This window comes from Capra hircus, chromosome 5, assembly GCF_001704415.2.
Source record: "Capra hircus breed San Clemente chromosome 5, ASM170441v1, whole genome shotgun sequence".
Taxonomy (NCBI): Eukaryota; Metazoa; Chordata; class Mammalia; order Artiodactyla; family Bovidae; genus Capra; species Capra hircus.
The window spans coordinates 32,057,113-32,073,760 of record NC_030812.1 but is presented as its reverse complement, the minus strand read 5'-3'; the positions used below and the strand labels follow the sequence as shown (position 1 = coordinate 32,073,760).

Below are 16,648 nucleotides of genomic sequence, written 5' to 3'. Positions count from 1 at the left end.
CTGCCGCCTCACTGTTACCCAGAGGTGGGGTAGGCGGGGACAGCCAGGGTGGGTTCAGGATGGATTCTTCCTGCAAGGCAGCTGCCACAGATCAAGGAGCTGGAGGGAGCTGCCTCCCAGCCCAACCCGTCCCTTCTCTTCCACATCAAATCAGGTATAAACTGCTGTGTAGCTGTAGGCCCACTGCCCACCCCTCATCCCCCGGAGGCCCTTTCACATGCACCTTTAAAGCAAATAAAACATTTATTGTTCAGATTTTTTTCCATTTTTTTCTTTTTTACAAAAACATGCATACATACACAGGGTATAGTGGTCCTGGGGAAGACACGCACGCTTGCACACACACTCCCCCTTACTCTTTCACTCGCACATGCGTGCATGCACACATGCATGCACACACACACACACACACACACACATACACACAAATACTTTCCTTCTTGGCCCCAGGCCTCAACCCCAGAAGCCTCGAAGACTGTGCCAGGGTAGCCTCCCCCTCCCCCATGTCTTCCATCCACTCTCCCACCCACTCTCCCCTCAGCCAAGCTAGTCCTATGTAGGGCAAAAGTCAGCTGGGGTCTAGGAGACCCCAGAAAGAGAGAAGGCTCACAGAGGGGCATGGTGACTGAGGGAGCCCTGGGGGGATCATGCTGTGCTGCTGAGGAGAGATGAGAGTTTGGCACCATTGGATCAGGAAGCACGAACTCCAAGAGCACCTGTCTGCTCCACCAGGGCACTGAGATGGTCGACGCAGGGAGTCCTCTGACAGGGGCAGGGGCCAGATGGGAGGCCTGCCATGCCTGCTCTCAGAGGGGGTTTTGCCTCACTGCCCCGTGATGGGGAGGAAGCTTCCAGAGTCATCCGAGGGAGCAGGAGAGGAGGAAATCCCCTGCACCCAGGGACATGGGACCCCTCGGTTCCTCCTAACCATCCTCCCCCGACTCCAGCCCCCAGAGCCTAGGAAGGGCCTCTCCGGCAGAGGCCACGTTCACATTTGTGTGTGAAGCCTGGGGCTGTGTGCAAAGTCCGGGGTCTACAGAGCCTAGAATAGTGGTTACGGGCTGGGCCCAGCTGAGCCAGTCCTCCTCTGTGCAGTCCTGAGGAGCCGGGCCCAGCTAGGGGCCGGGACCCAGAGGGGTAGACTCTGCTTTGGAGAGAGGCCTACCAGGGCCCGGCTGGCTGCGCAGCCTGCCTCCTCCAAGGTCCTCTGGTCCCTGTCCTAGACCCCGGGCCTTCTCGGGGTCCTTGGGGTGACTGTCAAGGCTGTTCTCTGGCCCCGACTACCTGCCCAAAGGATCTCTGAAGACCCCGGGAACCGGTACTGCTGCCAGAAGTTGGAGGAGAACCAGGTCCATGGGGTGGGGTGGGGAGGGCGCAGCGGGTGGCAGATCCGTTCTGGAGCCTCAGAGATTCATGGGTTCCTCCTCCTCCACCAGCTGCCCTGAGGTCCTGGGAGAGGGACAAGGCTGGTGCTGCCAGAGGGCCTGGGGCTGCAGGAAGCACTGGGGCCCAGCTTCCTGAGAAGCCTGGAGTGGCTATGCTGGGACCTGGGGGGATCCCTGCAGGGGAGGGGCCATCAGCCCAGGCTCTTACCGCTCTTCAGCCAGGATGCCCACGGAGAGGGATGCCAACGCCGTCACTGCCTCCACTTCTTCTGCATCGGCCCCTGGCACCCTGTGCACCCAGGAGTCTGGACGGGAGGCCAGGCGCTGCATGCAGCCCCAGTATTCACCTGGGCAAGAAGCTGATTCAGAAGCGTCAGGGATACGAGGCCCCCCACCTGCCAGCCACATGTCCTAGACTGGCACTGAGGCTGCACATCTCAGGCCAAGGGCCCCAGAGTAGCAGGCGTGTCTGCAGCATGGGGTCAGTTCTCAGCTGCCTCCACCTCCACACAACACCCTCCCCAACTTGATCCCCACAACCCTGAGAAAGTGAGGGTTCAGTGTGCTGTGAGGAGCCCTCACAAAGCCCAGGCCACTCCCCCACCCCTACGGCTGACCCTTTCCCATGGGTATAGGGTTCCCGTGAGCACCATCTGGGCCTCTTTCCCCTGGATGGGGTCTGCGTCACAGTGACCTCATAGAGCCCTGAGTCCCAGCCTGCTGGAGCGCAGGGTCCCCCTCAATGCTCAGCCAAGCACAGGACAGGGGAGGTGGGAAGGACACAGGAGGGAGAGCTGAGCCAATACTGCAGCCGCTCTGTGTGGCCGTCGGAAGTCACTTATCTGCCCAGGGCTCCCACTGCCCTATCTAGACCATGGACATGACCATCTTGCCTACTGTTGTGAGAAAGAATGTCCACGGAACATGCCCAGCACAGAGCCTGGCCAGCTCTGTGGGGCTCCATGCCAAGCACGGCAGCGCCTTCAGTGTCAATGCATGGCCCCGTGCTGAACCCAGATGTGGGAAATCTGCTTTATTCATTTTTGTATCCCTAGCATAGGTCATGGGGCTTCCCTAGTGGCTCAGACGGTAAAGAATATTCCTGCAATACAGAAGGCCCAGGTTTGATCCCTAGGTCAGGAAGATCCCTTGGAGGAGGAAATGGCAACCCATTTCAGTATTCTTGCCTGGAGAATTCCATGGGCAGAGGAGCCTGGAGGGCTACAGTCCATGGAGTCTCAAACAAGTGGACACGACTGAACAACACACACACACACACACACACACACACACACACACACACACACTCTCACTCACTCACTCACTCACTCACTCACTCACTCTACACAGATCATGGGTAGCATATAAAGTGCTCCACAGATGCTGAGCTGAAGTTGAAAATTTAAAGTGCTTTCCAAATGTGGGGTTAACCTAGGACACAGCTCCCAAAGCAGGTAGAGTTCCTAAGACGCTGTGGCAAGAACTGAGGGTCAGGGTGGGAACCAGCACTTCCACAAACGAGGCCTGAGTGCTGCTGGGGGCAGGGCCCTGGCCTAGGGCAGCAGCTGGGGAAGGGAAGCCAGTCCTGCCTGGTCCCCACTGTCTGCCGGTCCCTGCTGGGTCCATCTGGAAGCCTCTGAGGGTATTCACCTGTGGGGGCACCTGCCCCCCATTACTATGGGGTACTTTACAGAATGCCTACTCCGATGCAGCAGCAGCTCCCCTGGGCTGGCTGGGGTTGGAAGACCTGGGGCTCTGGTCCCTGGGGGCAACAGACCCCAGAGTTTTCCCCAAGTCTGGGGTCAGCAGTGTCCTCTCTCCACACTCACTGTGCACTCGGATCACAGCTTCCAGGGAGCGGATGGCATTGAGGTTGGGTTTCTGCTTCCAGCCTTCTTCTGAGAGGGGATCCACCTACAGAAGAAAGCATGCATCAGTTGCCTGCCTCGCAGGGACCCACAGGCCCAGCTCTCTCCCACCCCGGGGCCCTCGCTTTCCAGGCTCAGATAGGCATATGCTCCTGGCTCTGCCTGGGGCAGGGGACGCTGACCTGAGGTCTGACCCAGAGAAGAGGCATCCACTCTGTTCCCCTCAGTCCAGGCCTGGCCACCCCCACCCTGCCCATCTGCAAGCCCCCAGGGAGGCGCCCCAACAGCATGCTCCTTGGGGTGCTCCTGGGAAAACTGGACTGCCTGCCCCACAGCTGCACAGATCAAGGGTGGGCACCTCACCTTGTTGCCCAGAAGAGCAGCCACGCAGGCCTCGGAGGCATCACAGATGGCTGTGAGGTCATGGCCCCCCTCCAGGGCCAGCACCACCGCACCTCCAGCCAAGCTCATGAGCTGCTGTGTCATGTACCCAAAGCCTGCGTGGTGGGTGAGAGGGTTAGGAGGGGCCAGGACAGGGGGGGAAGCCCTCTCTACCTCTGTTATTTCCCTGCTCGGCTCCTCCCTGAGAAAGAGTGACTCGGGGGACAAATCTCTACTTTACCAATGGCTTTCACATGGAACCCCCTGTAAATCTTACTAGTGTGCCTCACTGAATGCTCAGTGAGGTTAAGGGTCGCTAGTAAGTGACAGGGCGAGGACTCGAACCCGGGGTAGGGACTCCAGCCCATGTCTTTTCCGCTGAGACACACCATATTCCTCCCTGTCCTCCAGGCTCAGCATTGCTGAGTGGGTTCCCTCTGTTCTGAGAACTCTGCTCCTCCCCATCCACCCCCGCCCAGCCTGGGAAGGACACAGTCAGGGTGGGAGAAGTCCTGTGACCGAGCCTCCAGTCTGCAGGACTTGAGTCCCCAGGTGTGACTTAGGCCTTGCTCGATGAACTGACCTGGCCTGTGCATGATCCCCGTCCCATGCTCATGGCCCTGGGCCAGCCACTGTCACCTCCCTGTTGACTTGGGCAGCGCTGCCCACCCCCCCGGCCCAGCCTTCATGCCCTTGCCACCCCCCTAGCCGGGGCCCTCCTTACACTTGGCAGAAACATGGTAGCCACCCAGTGGGGGCGGGTGACCCTCGGCAGCATCAAACCCAGCCGACACCAGAACCAGGTCCGGAGAGAACTCCCGGGCGATGGGCATCACAACTATCCTGTGTGCGGGGAAGGGGGGCTCACAGGCTGTGCAGGGCCGCCCGGCAGCAGAGATGGAGGGCCCTGCCTGGGGCCAGTCCTCTCCCACTAACTCTACAGGGGAGCACCCTACTTTCAGGACTCCCAGCAGGATGAGCGGATGCCTCTGGCTTCTCGACCTTGGCCCACCATCCATGTCCCTGGTACAGCCTAAGGACTCAGCCACCCAGGGCTCTTAGCTGGCAAGAGGCAGGAAGGAACCAAGGATGAGGGGATGAAAGAGGAGCCAGTGCACTGTGTTCGGTGGGGAGTGGTGGGCAGGGCCACAGGGAAGGGGCAGGTTACTAAAGCCTCAGGGCAACACCGGAAACACTTGGCGCTCAGCTGCCACCTGCTTAGGACTGAGTCGGCCACACGTCACCACTCACCACCTAAGAGCTGACCAGGGCAACAGATCCTCTGAGGTCCTGGGCCACCAGATCCATGCTCATCCTTTGCACCTGCCGGCTCCTCACAGCTACCTCCCTCCACCGCTCATCCCTCACCCAACCCTAGGTCCACTTTGCTGTCCTTCAAGACCCTGGGTGCACAGATGCCAGGAACCCCAGCCCAGGGCTCCTACAAAATTAACTCTCATTAAGAATACTCCAGAAAAGTATACAGAGACCTATTTCCAGGCTTCCCTTTCTCCAAATGGAGTCTAGGAACCCCCAGAGAGAAATACACAACAGCTCCTGAGCCAAGTCCCCCTTACAGAATGGCTTTGCTTAAGCAACGACCCCAATATGGATATCACCTGCTTGTTTTCCCTCCTCCTCCACAGTTTAGGCTTCTCAGCTCCTATGCAAAGTCCACCTCCTCCAGGCAGCTTTCTTCGCCTTAACATAGCAGCTCTGCTGCTCACTCCCCCAGCCTGTCTCCCTGCACTCAGCTCAACACTGGCTCTTGGTAGCGTGTGACATTATAAAGTACGCCTTGACCTTTTCAGTCCGTTTTCCTGTCTCCCCACAGGGACTGGATGCCCCTAGAGTCTAGCGTAACCATGCCTTTCCCTGTGTCTCAGTCCACAGGCCCACTCCAGGGCTGGCTTATAATGACAGTGGCTGGCTTATAGTGATTCGATGAGGACGAGCTGACAAGCCACCCGATCACCTCCAACCTGGTGCTGCTGGAAAAGGGGAAGAGAGGGGGGCCCTGCTGGGCCAGGCCTCCTCTGGGCCCCTAGTGAGCTTACCTGAAGGCAGCCAGGTACTCAGGATCCCCCATGGGAGGGTCAAGACCTCCAGCCCAGGCCACGTTGACATTGAAGCCCTCACCGCTGCCAGCTCCCACCTGGAACACAGGAGGCAGGAGAGATGTGAAGAGAGCAGTGTCCCGGGAGCAGAACCCCTGGATGTCAGTGCTACAAGAGCAGCTCATGCAGCCCCTTCACTTCCGAATGTAGAAACGGAGGATCCGAGAGGCTCAGCAGCCTACCCAGGATCACACAGCTAGCTGTGACAGAGACAGTTAGGGCTACTCGTGAGAGTGAGCAGGCCGGAAGATGGGGTTACCTCATCCACAGCCCCACTGCCAGGGAAGAAGTTGCCATCATCATGGCGATGAAGGGAGATGTACAGCACATTGGGGTCCTGGTAGAAGGTCTGCTGGGTGCCGTTGCCATGGTGAACGTCCTGTGGAGGGAGATGGGCAGTGAATTAGGGCAGGTCTGAAAGCAGAGAGATGGGGGCTAGGACAGGCTGGAAAGGTCTCCAGGTCAGTGACCATTGTGAAGGTCGGAAGTCTAGACCTGGGGGTGAGAACACGGGGGCTCCTAGAGTTAAACTGTCAAGGGACCCATGGGTGTTCAGATATGTACATAACACGCTGGGTGGGGGTGATGATAACATGAGGCCCGGAAGAGGAGGAGCTGCACCGAGGGCAGGCCAGCCAGAGCCAGAGGGAGAGTACGTGTTGGGGGAGGGTGAGTGCCAGGAGAGGGAAAAGTCCAGGGTCACACATCAGGAACCCTTACTACTGCGTCTTGCTCAAGGTCAGGGCGTGATGCAAGCAATGGAAACCACACTCCATTACAGAGGGGTTAGGACAACGAGGCCCAGCCCCATCCTCAGAGGAGCGCCGAGCACCGCCCCCATGCTCCTGCTTGGCCTGGGAACGCGAAGGTGGACTGCGCATGCGCACAAGTATGGCCTGTTCCTTCTGCGCGGGAACATCCGGTAAGTAGATGTGAATACGAAGTGGTTAAACACAGGTGCTCCAGGGCTAAGGGGCCTCAGGTCTCAGGGCTTACAAGGTGTACGGCTGTGTACAGGTTAACCTAACCCCTCTGTGATGACTTCCCTTATCTGTAAACCAGGGCAGAGTCAGGATTAAATATGTGATGTGTGAAACCATCAGTGTCTGGATGAGAAGGGCTGACTCATTGGAAAAGACCCTGATGCTGGGAAAGATTGCGGGCAAGAGGAGAAGGGGACGACAGAGGATGAGATGGCTGGATGGCATCACCGACTCGATGGACATGGGTTTGGGTGGACTCCGGGAGTTGGTGATGGACAGGGAGGCCTGGCGTGCTGCAGTTCACGGGGTTGCAAAGAGTTGGACACGAGTGAGCGACTGAACTGAACTGAGGCTGATGTTATGTGCTATTATTGGCACTCTCACTACCTGCAGGGGAAAAGCAGAAGTGACCAGATCTACAGAGGGAAGCCAACAGAGGCCCAAAGTTAGCATTCAGATTATGGCTGAGCCCTTCCCACAGGCCAACTCCTCCGGGCCTCCCAAAGGCCCCGTGATGGGGACACTCTGCACCCACGTTTACACACAGGGAAACCGAGGCTCGGGAAGGCGAATGCAGAACTAGGCGGGACACAAAGCCTTGTCTCGGGTCGCCAGGCTCAGGGCTCTTTCCACGGGGCTCTCGGACCTGCAGGGGCCAGGAGCTGGGACCTACCCAGTCCACAATGAGGATCTTGCTGGCCTTGCCTTGCTGTTGTAGCTGCCGGCAGGCGATGGCCACTGAGTTGAAGAAGCAGAAGCCCCTGAGAGGAAAAGACAAGAGGTCGTGCCAGCCCGTTCCCTCCCCGTGCCACCCCCGCTCCCGCTCCACCTGTCTCCAGCCCAGCCCCAGAAGGCTAACAGGAAGGAGGGGCCAACCAAGGACCCTCCCCAACAGGAGGGCCATGAGGGCCTGCCCCCCACTCCAGCCCATCTAGGCCTCCCCGGGCCTTACATGGCTGTGGAATGGTCTGCATGGTGTCCTGGGGGCCGAACCACAGCAAAACCATTCTGGAAACAGAAAGAATGCTTGTCAACCGAACAGCCAACTGTCTGCCCCACACCTCCATGAAGCCGCCCCCCAGCTGCAGGCTCTTCCCCTGAGAAGGGACTACAAGACAGTGTGACTGACCAAGGGGCCCTCTGCTGACCCCCAGGCCGTGAACACAGAAACTCCCATCCTGGGGGCTCCTGGCTGTTATCACTTTGTAATAACAGCTATTATATTGGGCAAAATCTATGTGCTTGCCACTGTGCTAAGCACAGGGTAAACACTGGATTTCACTCGCACAACGTTCTGAGGTAAATGTTACCTAATCTTCATAACATCTTCATAAGATAAACATTGTGATTATCTGGTTTACAGACAGGAGAAACCTGGAGCCTCAGGTGGATTTAATATTAATAACTCGTGCGAAGTTGCCTGATAGCAGAGCCAAGACTTGGGCCATGAGCTCCCAAACAGAGGGGGCTCAACACAAGCTCGCATAAGGTGCCAAGCCCAGGGCAAACAAGCATGGGTGTCAGCCCAGTGTGTAAAACTTCAGCATCACAAAGGGCCACTCTGCCAGTGCACGGGGCCCTGGAGAGGCTCCACGACTTGCCTGCGGTCACACAGCAAATATGTTAACTGACCCCGCATGAGCATGGGCCTGCCTCTCTTAGAGACCACAGGACCAGGGGCCCAGTGACTTGATTCCTCAGCAGGTAACGTGAGCCTAGGATTCAGATCTCATCTGGGTCCCCAGAGCTTTCAGTGTCCCTCCCGAAACCCTGTGGTGATCTCCAGGAATGCGATGCTGGGGGCTGGGTCTGCCTTCCCTGCTGCCCGTCCCCTGCCTCCTTCCTCCGTGACTCATCCACCCTCCACTCGAGCCTCCTACCTTTAGCTCACGGGAGGCCACTTTGAAGGCGAGGTCGGTGACACTGCCAGCAGCCCAGCGGGCCGCATTGGAGGAGTGCAGCTCATTCCAGATGGTGTCGGTGTCCACCTGTGGGGGCCAGAGTCAAGGCCCGCCTCACCCACGGCCTCCCACAGGAGCCAGGGCCTCAGGGGCAGTGCCCACCCCATGGCTAGGACCCCAGGGGCAGGGAGCTGGGCAGATGGCTGCCTCCCCCATGCCCCACCGCCCAAAGGCAAGGCCTCCCATGTCCCCCAGTCCCAGCACAGCTTCTTCCCAGCTTCAGTCCACATCACCAGCCCGCACCTGGCCAGCACTCTGCTGGCAGCAGCGCGCCTGCCCCCCAGGTCAGAGGAGGGGGCATGGCGTTACCTGGGCGGGACTTGGGGTTTGGGCCTGGAGGGGGTTTTAAGCCCCCGCTGACTCTGCTCAGGCCCTCGGGATGGTCGGAGCTCGAGGGGCCGTCTGCACCACTGTCTTCCACTCAGGGCCCCTAGCCCAGGCTGGGAGGCCCCCCAAACCCAGTCCCTGGGCCTCAAGGCTAGGGAGGGGCCGGGGGGCGTGATGGGGAGATGGGGAGGGCGAGGCGGACCGAGAGAGGCGAGGAAGGCAGAGAGAGTCGCAAGAGGCTGGAGAAAGAGAGAAAGACAGAGACAGAGAGGGAGAGGAGGGAGGAGAAAACAGAAGCAACAACAGTTGGAAAAATCAGAAAGTGGCAAGAAATGGGAAGTTGTGAACAGGGCGCTGACCGGCTCCCACACAGCCTCCCAGAGACAGTTCCCATCCCTCCAGGACTAGGCCTCCGTCCCCTGCTCCACATGCCTGGCCAGGAAACCACCACGGGGACATTTTGAAGGGAGGCAGGGCACTGCCAGGAGGCAGAAGTCCCCAGGCAGAGTGAGAAGGAGCAGGGAAAGCTAGGGCATCGGAGGGACATGCCTGGGTCTCCAAGGATGCCAGAGGCACCCCACAGCCCCGGGCCGGGTGGCCTGGAGGCCAGCGTGCTCTCAGAGGGAGATGAGCCCAAGCCCCAGGCTCAGCCCTGCTCTCTCAGCCTCCTCAACCTCCACCAGAGGCCTTCGAAGTGCAAGGCAAGGGGCTCTACACTCAGGAGGACACACCCACCAACGAGGAGCTTCTAGCCGGCAGAGGGGGCACTAGGGGAAAGCCCTGGCCCACTGGGCCCAGCAGGACCACCGAAACAAGCAGGCAGGGGCTGGGCCTGGGGGAATTGGGAGGGAGGAGGTCTGGAGAGCCTGCACACTTACCCCAACGCCGCCACAAGGCAGCATCACGAACATCCGCTGTGCCAGGAGGCCTGCAGGGAGAGGCCCAGGTGCATGAACTGAACCCGCTCAGCCTCCGGCCCAGCCCGGAGCAGGGGGTCCCTGAGAAGAGGGCTGGGAAGGGCTGGCAGGGAGGTGGGCAGCAGAGGAACCAGGGGCAGCACAGGGATGCCTGGATGCTGAAGGGACGAGCTCTATGGCGCGAAGACTAGAGCACAGGAGGATGCTCGGGCTGGGTGAGCCAGTGGCATGGGGCGGGGGGAGTCTGGGGGCCCCTACCTGCCAGCTTCCCATTGTCCAGTTTGAGGCGGCTGAGCGGGTTGGTGCCGTAGAGGAGTACGTGCCGCTCAGAGTGCACCGACTGCAGCTCCTCCAGGGAGGCCTTCCGGCCCCGGAGAGACTGAGGAAGGACCCACAGAGCCCCTGAGCCTCTGCTTTGGGCAGCCCTCTCCTGCCATTCCCGCCACCCAGACTGGCTCCAGGCCCTCCTAGCTCCTTCCCTCCCACAGCCCTCATGCACTCTAACCCCAAAGCCCCCACCTGCCTCCTCACCTCACACTGGCTCCGGAGCCCCCGTTCCAGCAGCCGGGACCAGATGCTCTGGATACGGCCCGCGTGCTCCGGGTGCCTGCTGTTGTCCCCACAGGAGCACTGGTGCTTCAGCATCACCGAGTCATAGACCAGCCCTGCGGGGAGTGGGCTCAGGGGTCAGGGCCCCGGGGAGCCCCAGACACACCCCACACAGTCCCCCATGCCCCGTCCTACCCCATGGCGCCTGCACACACACCCCAGCTCCTTACCCAGGCAGCCTCGGGCACCTCACCCACATACCCCCCAGCCCCAACCTACACAACTGCCACATACTACTGCCTTCCCGACTCACTGACCTTCCTCATGTGGCCCAAGGACCATAACCTCAAGAGCTTGGAGCCTAACAAAGGGAGGCCTGAGGCTGGGGGCTCGCCTGGATATGATGACCCAAACAGGAGGTCTGGAGACCTGGGAGCTGGGAAGCCCACAGAGACACCGGGCCATGTGACAAGACAGATGTGGCTTGGGGAAATTCAAATGGGGGAAAATGAATAACCACCTAACTGCTCAACCAGTAAGAAACGTTTACACTAAAATATTATGATGACACACTATAAATTCTCATTTTCAGGGCTTCCCTGGTGGCTCAGTGGTCACGAATCTGCCTGCCAATGCAGGAGACATGGGTTTGGTCCTTGGTCTGGGAAGATCCCACATGCCAAGGAGCAACTGAGCGCATGTGCCAGAACTGCTGAGCCTGTGCTCCACAGCAACAGAAGCCACTGCAGTGGGGAACCCACACCCCGCAACTGGGGAGCAGCCTCCACTCACCACAGCTAGAGGAAAGCCTGCACAGCAGTGAAGACCCAGGACGGCCAAAAATAATAGATGAAATCATTACTTTTTAAAATCTCGCTTTTAAAGGTTGATTATATCACAAAGTATTCATAATGTGTAAAGTGAATAGCGTATAAAATGTAGCCACAAAACGTAGTGTCTATGGGATTTACACGTGTGGCTAGAACGAAGACTGGCCTGAAATACGGCAGCATTTACGAGGGGTTGCGTCTGGGTGATGGGATACTGGCTCGTGATTTTTGTTATGAATTTAAAGGTCACACCTGTATTTTTTTCTTTCCTTGTTTAATATTTATTGATTTGGCTGCACCAGGTCTTCATTGTGGCCTGCAGCGTGTGAATTCTTAGCTGCAGCATGTGGGGTCTAGTTCCCTAAAGATCGGACCTGGGGCCCCTGCACTGAGAGCATGGAGTCCTAGCCACCGCATCGCCAAGGAAGTCCCCTGGCTGGTGGTGTTTTTCCTGTTCTTATGCTTTTCTATTATTTTTCAAATTTCTAAAATGCTCGTGAGTTCTTCTCACAAGCAGAGCAACAGTGTAATTTCTGAAAGGCCTGAATTAATTGTCAGGAGACCTGAATTCTTAGCCTGGCCTGACTGCCAGCCAGCTGTCCCCTTGATTTCCCGAGCCTGGGTCTCCTTAACTGTAACATAGATACAACCACCTGCTCCATGGGACACGAGGTAGACCTCCTCAGACTAAGAAAGGGCTCTGTGCTCTCAAAACATATCCAGAGTGAATTATGACACAGGGAATTATGGAATCCCCTCCAAGCCCCCGTGTGCCCCGGCCTCTTCCTCCTGCCCTCTAATCCAAGCCTTACCCGTGGTGAAGGGCAGGGTCCGGGCAGGGGTCTCTGAGCTGGGCAGGATACGGGCCTGGCTGGCGGGCTCTGGGGTCGGCAGCGAGGCAGGTGCGGCCGGGGACGACTGAGCCCTGGACAGGGGCCGGTGACTGCCCGGGGCCAGGGGAAGCAGCATGGAGTCTCCAGTGGCTCCTCGGGGGAGCCGCCCAGCCAGCCGCTGCTGCTCCCAGAGGAACACCTGAGGGACACAGGGGGCCTCAGGCTCTAGGTTCTCAGACCCTGCTCCATTCGCCTCTGCCCACAGCCAAGAAACTTCCCGTCAGGCCCCTCTTCTGCAGAAGCCTCTGACCCTGCCGCCCAGCTGGGCATTGAGTCTCTGAGCTCCCTGCCCATATACTCCCCCAAAGATCTGCAGCCCAAACTGACCACCCCATTCCACCAGCACTCCCTGAGCCCTCAAGACTCCAACACCGGAACTAGGGTGAGGGGCCTCAGGTTGGCTCTGACCAGGATCTCCTCCTGGTCTCCGAGGACTATCCACTGCCCGAGGACACAGGGGCCTGTGCGAGCCGCCGCACTCTGTGCACTGTTACCACATCTTATGGGCTGAGCTGTGTCCCTTCCCACCTTGTATTTAGGATGGGACACCCAGTCCCCTCAGAACGTGACCTGATCGGAGACAGGGTTTTCACAGAGGTACTCAAGTTAAAATGAGGTCATCAGGGTAAGCTCCAATATGATTCTTGTCCTTATAAACAGGGGAAGTAGGCATACAGACGTGGACAGAAGACAACGTGCAGACCCAGGGAGAAGGCGGCCGTCCACAAGCCGAGGGAAGAGGCCTTCCTTCACAGGGCTCAGAGGGAGCCAACCCACCAACACCCCGGTTTCAGACCTCTAGCCTCCAGAACTGTGGGGAAAGGAACACCTGCTGTTTCAGGCACACGTTCTGTAGTACTTGTTACATGAGCCCCAGCAAATGAAGACTCCACGGCTTGACTCGTGCAGCTGAAGGGCCAAGCCCGGCTCTGCCCCACCTCCTGCCCTAGCACCTTCCTGGAAACAGCACTAACAGTCACGAGGGGAAGTCCTAGAGCGGGGGTGCGTGGGGCTCCATGTGCCAGTCTCACCACTGGAAAGGCACATGGCTTCACCCTGAGGCTGGAAGGCTGCTGGAGGTGCACACACATGTATGTGTGTAGGAATGCACGTATGCATGTGTGTGAATGCATGTATGCCTGCGTGTGTGTCTGTCTGTACCTCAGTGTGGGTTTGGCAGAGGAACCATGGTCCTAGAGTTGTCCCCTGCACTGACATCCCATCTCCCTCCCTTCCACCATTACCAGGCCCCAGAGTCTCCTGACTCTACCTTCCAAGAGGCCCCTGGGCCCGACCATACCTGCTGGTGCTGCTGGAGAGGAACAGGGCCTCTGGCCTCCTGCTGCCCATGACTGGACTCCCTATGTTCCAGGCCATCATCCTGCAGCGGCCCCACACTCCCACTGTCCGTCTCGAGGTCCTCAGCTGAGGGTATCTGCCGCAGTCGGGGCTTCTCACTCGGCTTGGCTGACCTCTGGGGGTGGGGGAGATGACTACTGGGGAGACTTGCTTTGGCACAGTGCGTGAGGTGGGGAGTGGTGGTTGGGGCCAGATTGTCCTGCATCCCACTGGGACTCTAGTGGTCACACAGCCCTGGGCCCCACACATCCCCTCTCTGGCCCTGCCCCTCCTGAGTCTCCCTTCTTTCAGCCCCAGTTCAGCCACCCCTCACTGCCTCCCCTACCCCGTTCCCCTCACCTTGATCAGCTGGACGTGAGGTTTGAGCCGCTCCAGGCGGGGCTGCAGGGGGCCCAGCAGTGAGGGGGCAGTGGCGCTTGGGGGCAGGGGCTCTGAGCGGGTCCGGCTCAGTGGCCGGTGGAGGCCTGATCCAGAGGGCCGCTCGGTGGTCAGTAAGGACTGGGCAAAGTGGAAGGGCAGTGGCCCAATCCCGGGCACTGGAAAGAATGGGGTGGGGGCATAAGGAGGGGACCACAAGGAAGAGTGAAGGGAAGCCAGGGTTGGGGGGTGAGGCGAGCCAGGGACTCAGCAGCAAGACGCACAGGACGGGACCCTGGCCATGCTTGGCCCTCGGCAGGGTACTAGGATCCAGCCCTTCTGGAGAAGCTGGGACTCACCAGTCAGCAGAGGGGTGTGAGACACTGAGGGATCCAGGAGGAGAATGGGCTGCAGGCGAGAGGGCAGGGGGCCCCCAGCCTCGGGCTCCAGGCCATGGGGCAGGAAGAGGTGAGCATGGGGGTTCCCCAGGACTGGGCCCCGAGGGCCCAGAGTCGCATGGGTCCTGCGGTCACCATCAGCCTGGGGGAGAGTGGGGGAACATCACTGGCGAGAAGACCCCGGAGGGGAGGACAGTGAAGGCCAGGGGCGGGGTGTAGGAGAAGGGATGGAGAGATCTCGGGTGTTTGGGGGAGGGCACCTCAGCCACTCACCCTGGCAGGGGCGGGCAGCCCCAGTGTGATTGTGGGCAGCAAGGCGAGCGGGGCCAGAGAGGTCTCCTGCAGCCGCAGCCGCTGGCCCAAGTGCGCCTGCCACGGGAGCAGGGCAGGGGTCACCGGTTCCAGACCTCCACCCCCCGGCACACGTTCCCCGGAGCGCCCCCCCCCCAACCCCGAGGCTTGGGCTGGGGCTGCCCAGATGCTGAAGCCCCAGCCTGGACGGGCTGCCTGCTGAGGGCCGCCGAGCCCCAGAGATGCCCCGGGGCGCCCAGCCTGCCAAGGCCTTACCTCGGAGCCCAGGACGGGGTTGGGGCCATGCTCGCTGTCGTTGGGGGAGCTGCACCCTGATGCCGGCGTGCTGCTACTACTCGGGGAGGAGTCTGAGGGTTGGGGAGAGGGAGGTGCTCAGTTAGGAGCCAAGAGTGGCTAGGAGGGGGCCAGGAACAAGCCCCTTCCGCGGTGGGTGGGCTCTGCTTCCTGCTTTCTTCCCAGCAGGACAGGAAGGCCATCACCAGCCTCCAGCACTTCTGAACACTTGGTTTTTTTAAGATGCCCCTTCTTTTGGGCAGACGTCAGATTAGCCAATGGAGCAGGAGCTGGGTTCTGCCCCAACTCACCCCCTGGCAAGTGTGTAGGCCACCCTGTGACAACCACCCACCGGAGCCCTGGGGGAGGGCACCAGGCCTGCCCCACCCACCCACCCTGCCGGGCCTCACCGCCAAGGGTCTCTGCCGGCCGCCGACGGAGGCTGGGAGGGGCGCTCTCCTTCCGCAGTAGCGGGTTCTTCCTCCGCTCCAGGGACTTCTTGGGCTTGTAGCGCAGCTTCAGGTTGGGCTCGGAGACTGCAGGAGCGCCGGGATCACTCGGTGCACGCCCACCCCGTCTCTGCCCTAAGCCTTCCCTTCCAACCTTCTCTGAGACAGACAAGAGAAGGCAGTACCCCTTCCCTGACCCTCCCCAAGGCTCTTCCCCCTTAGCCCCTTTGGAGATCCCTGCTGGCCTGTCTACGCACCTGTCTTGCGCAGAGGGAAGTGTTCTGGGGGGTCGCAAGGCAGGCTGGGAACAGGAGGCAGGAAGCTGCCGAGCATGGAACGGGCAGCTCCCTCCGTCTCCAAGGGCTCGAGAGTTCTGCGGAGTGAGCACCAAGGCTGCTTCAGAGGGGCAGGGATGCCCAGAGGCGTAGCAGCCATCTCCTTCCACCCTTTGGGACCTGCCGGGGGAGGCAGCGGGGCTTCCCAGGTGGCGCTAGTGGTAAAGAACCCTCCTGCCAATGCAGGAGACATGAGATGTGGGTTCGATTCCTGGGTTGGGAAGATGCCCTGGAGGTGGGCACGGCAACCTACTCCAGTATTCTTGCCTGGAGAATCCCATGGACAGAGGAGCCTGGCGGGCTACAGTCCATGGGGTCACAAAGAGTCGGACACGACTGAAGGGACTTAGGATGCAGGCATGCTGGAGTGGCGGCGGCCAGCAGGGCCAGGCGGAGTGCATGGCCAGTAGGAACAGAGGCCATCTCCAGGGGGCAGTACTGGGCCACCCATCCTGATCTGTCCTTAGGAGCCAGGGTCCCAGACACAAAGGGAGGAAGCTGTTCTAGGAATCTGGATATTTCTGTGCTTAGGGGAAAATACAGAGGAGAAAGCCAGCGTGGTGTGCGTAAGAGAGTGTATGTGGGGGGAGGAGGGGCTTGTAGGGAAGAAGGGCCTCAGGCGGGGTGAGGCGAGATAATTAAAGGCCAGAGGAGAGCAGGTATCAGCTGGGAGAGAGGGTCTGAGAGGCACTAGGATTAGAGGTGAGGGGTGAGGATTAGGTGAAGGGCACCTGAGAGCAGCGGTCTGCGTGTGCTGTGTGCTCATTGGCGGACATCCGGAGGGGGGCGTGGCAAGGACACAAGGAGGCGGGGCGGAGAGGGAGTTACCTGTAGGGAACGCTGGGGCTATTAGGATGAACCGTTCTCTCTAGGGCCGCCTGTTGTTTCTTCAGAATCACCTCTGCCAGCTTCTGCTTGACCACACTGCTGGCTACGGCACCTGCAGGGGCGGAA

General features: G+C 59.7%; 1 protein-coding gene across 7 annotated transcripts in view; it reads right to left on the bottom strand.

Annotated features, from left to right (window-relative positions):
• Positions 225-16,648, bottom strand: part of HDAC7 (histone deacetylase 7) — a 37,169-nt gene continuing 20,745 nt past the window's right edge. For 6 of the 7 annotated variants that reach the window (XM_018047874.1, XM_018047880.1, XM_018047876.1 and 3 more), the window contains 22 exons: positions 16,523-16,634; positions 15,617-15,732; positions 15,321-15,446; positions 14,893-14,984; positions 14,599-14,694; positions 14,287-14,467; positions 13,910-14,106; positions 13,512-13,685; positions 12,131-12,350; positions 10,471-10,604; positions 10,198-10,318; positions 9,901-9,950; positions 8,615-8,722; positions 7,687-7,742; positions 7,408-7,495; positions 6,011-6,130; positions 5,692-5,789; positions 4,359-4,477; positions 3,617-3,750; positions 3,215-3,299; positions 1,594-1,732; positions 225-1,449 (listed from right to left, as the gene is read on the bottom strand). In XM_018047874.1, the coding sequence (XP_017903363.1) occupies positions 1,404-1,449; positions 1,594-1,732; positions 3,215-3,299; positions 3,617-3,750; positions 4,359-4,477; positions 5,692-5,789; positions 6,011-6,130; positions 7,408-7,495; positions 7,687-7,742; positions 8,615-8,722; positions 9,901-9,950; positions 10,198-10,318; positions 10,471-10,604; positions 12,131-12,350; positions 13,512-13,685; positions 13,910-14,106; positions 14,287-14,467; positions 14,599-14,694; positions 14,893-14,984; positions 15,321-15,446; positions 15,617-15,732; positions 16,523-16,634 (2,612 nt within the window). In that variant the 3' untranslated portion in view covers positions 225-1,403. The remainder of the gene's footprint in view (positions 1,450-1,593; positions 1,733-3,214; positions 3,300-3,616; positions 3,751-4,358; positions 4,478-5,691; positions 5,790-6,010; positions 6,131-7,407; positions 7,496-7,686; positions 7,743-8,614; positions 8,723-9,900; positions 9,951-10,197; positions 10,319-10,470; positions 10,605-12,130; positions 12,351-13,511; positions 13,686-13,909; positions 14,107-14,286; positions 14,468-14,598; positions 14,695-14,892; positions 14,985-15,320; positions 15,447-15,616; positions 15,733-16,522; positions 16,635-16,648) is intronic. The other variant, XM_018047878.1, reaches the window with a different exon arrangement.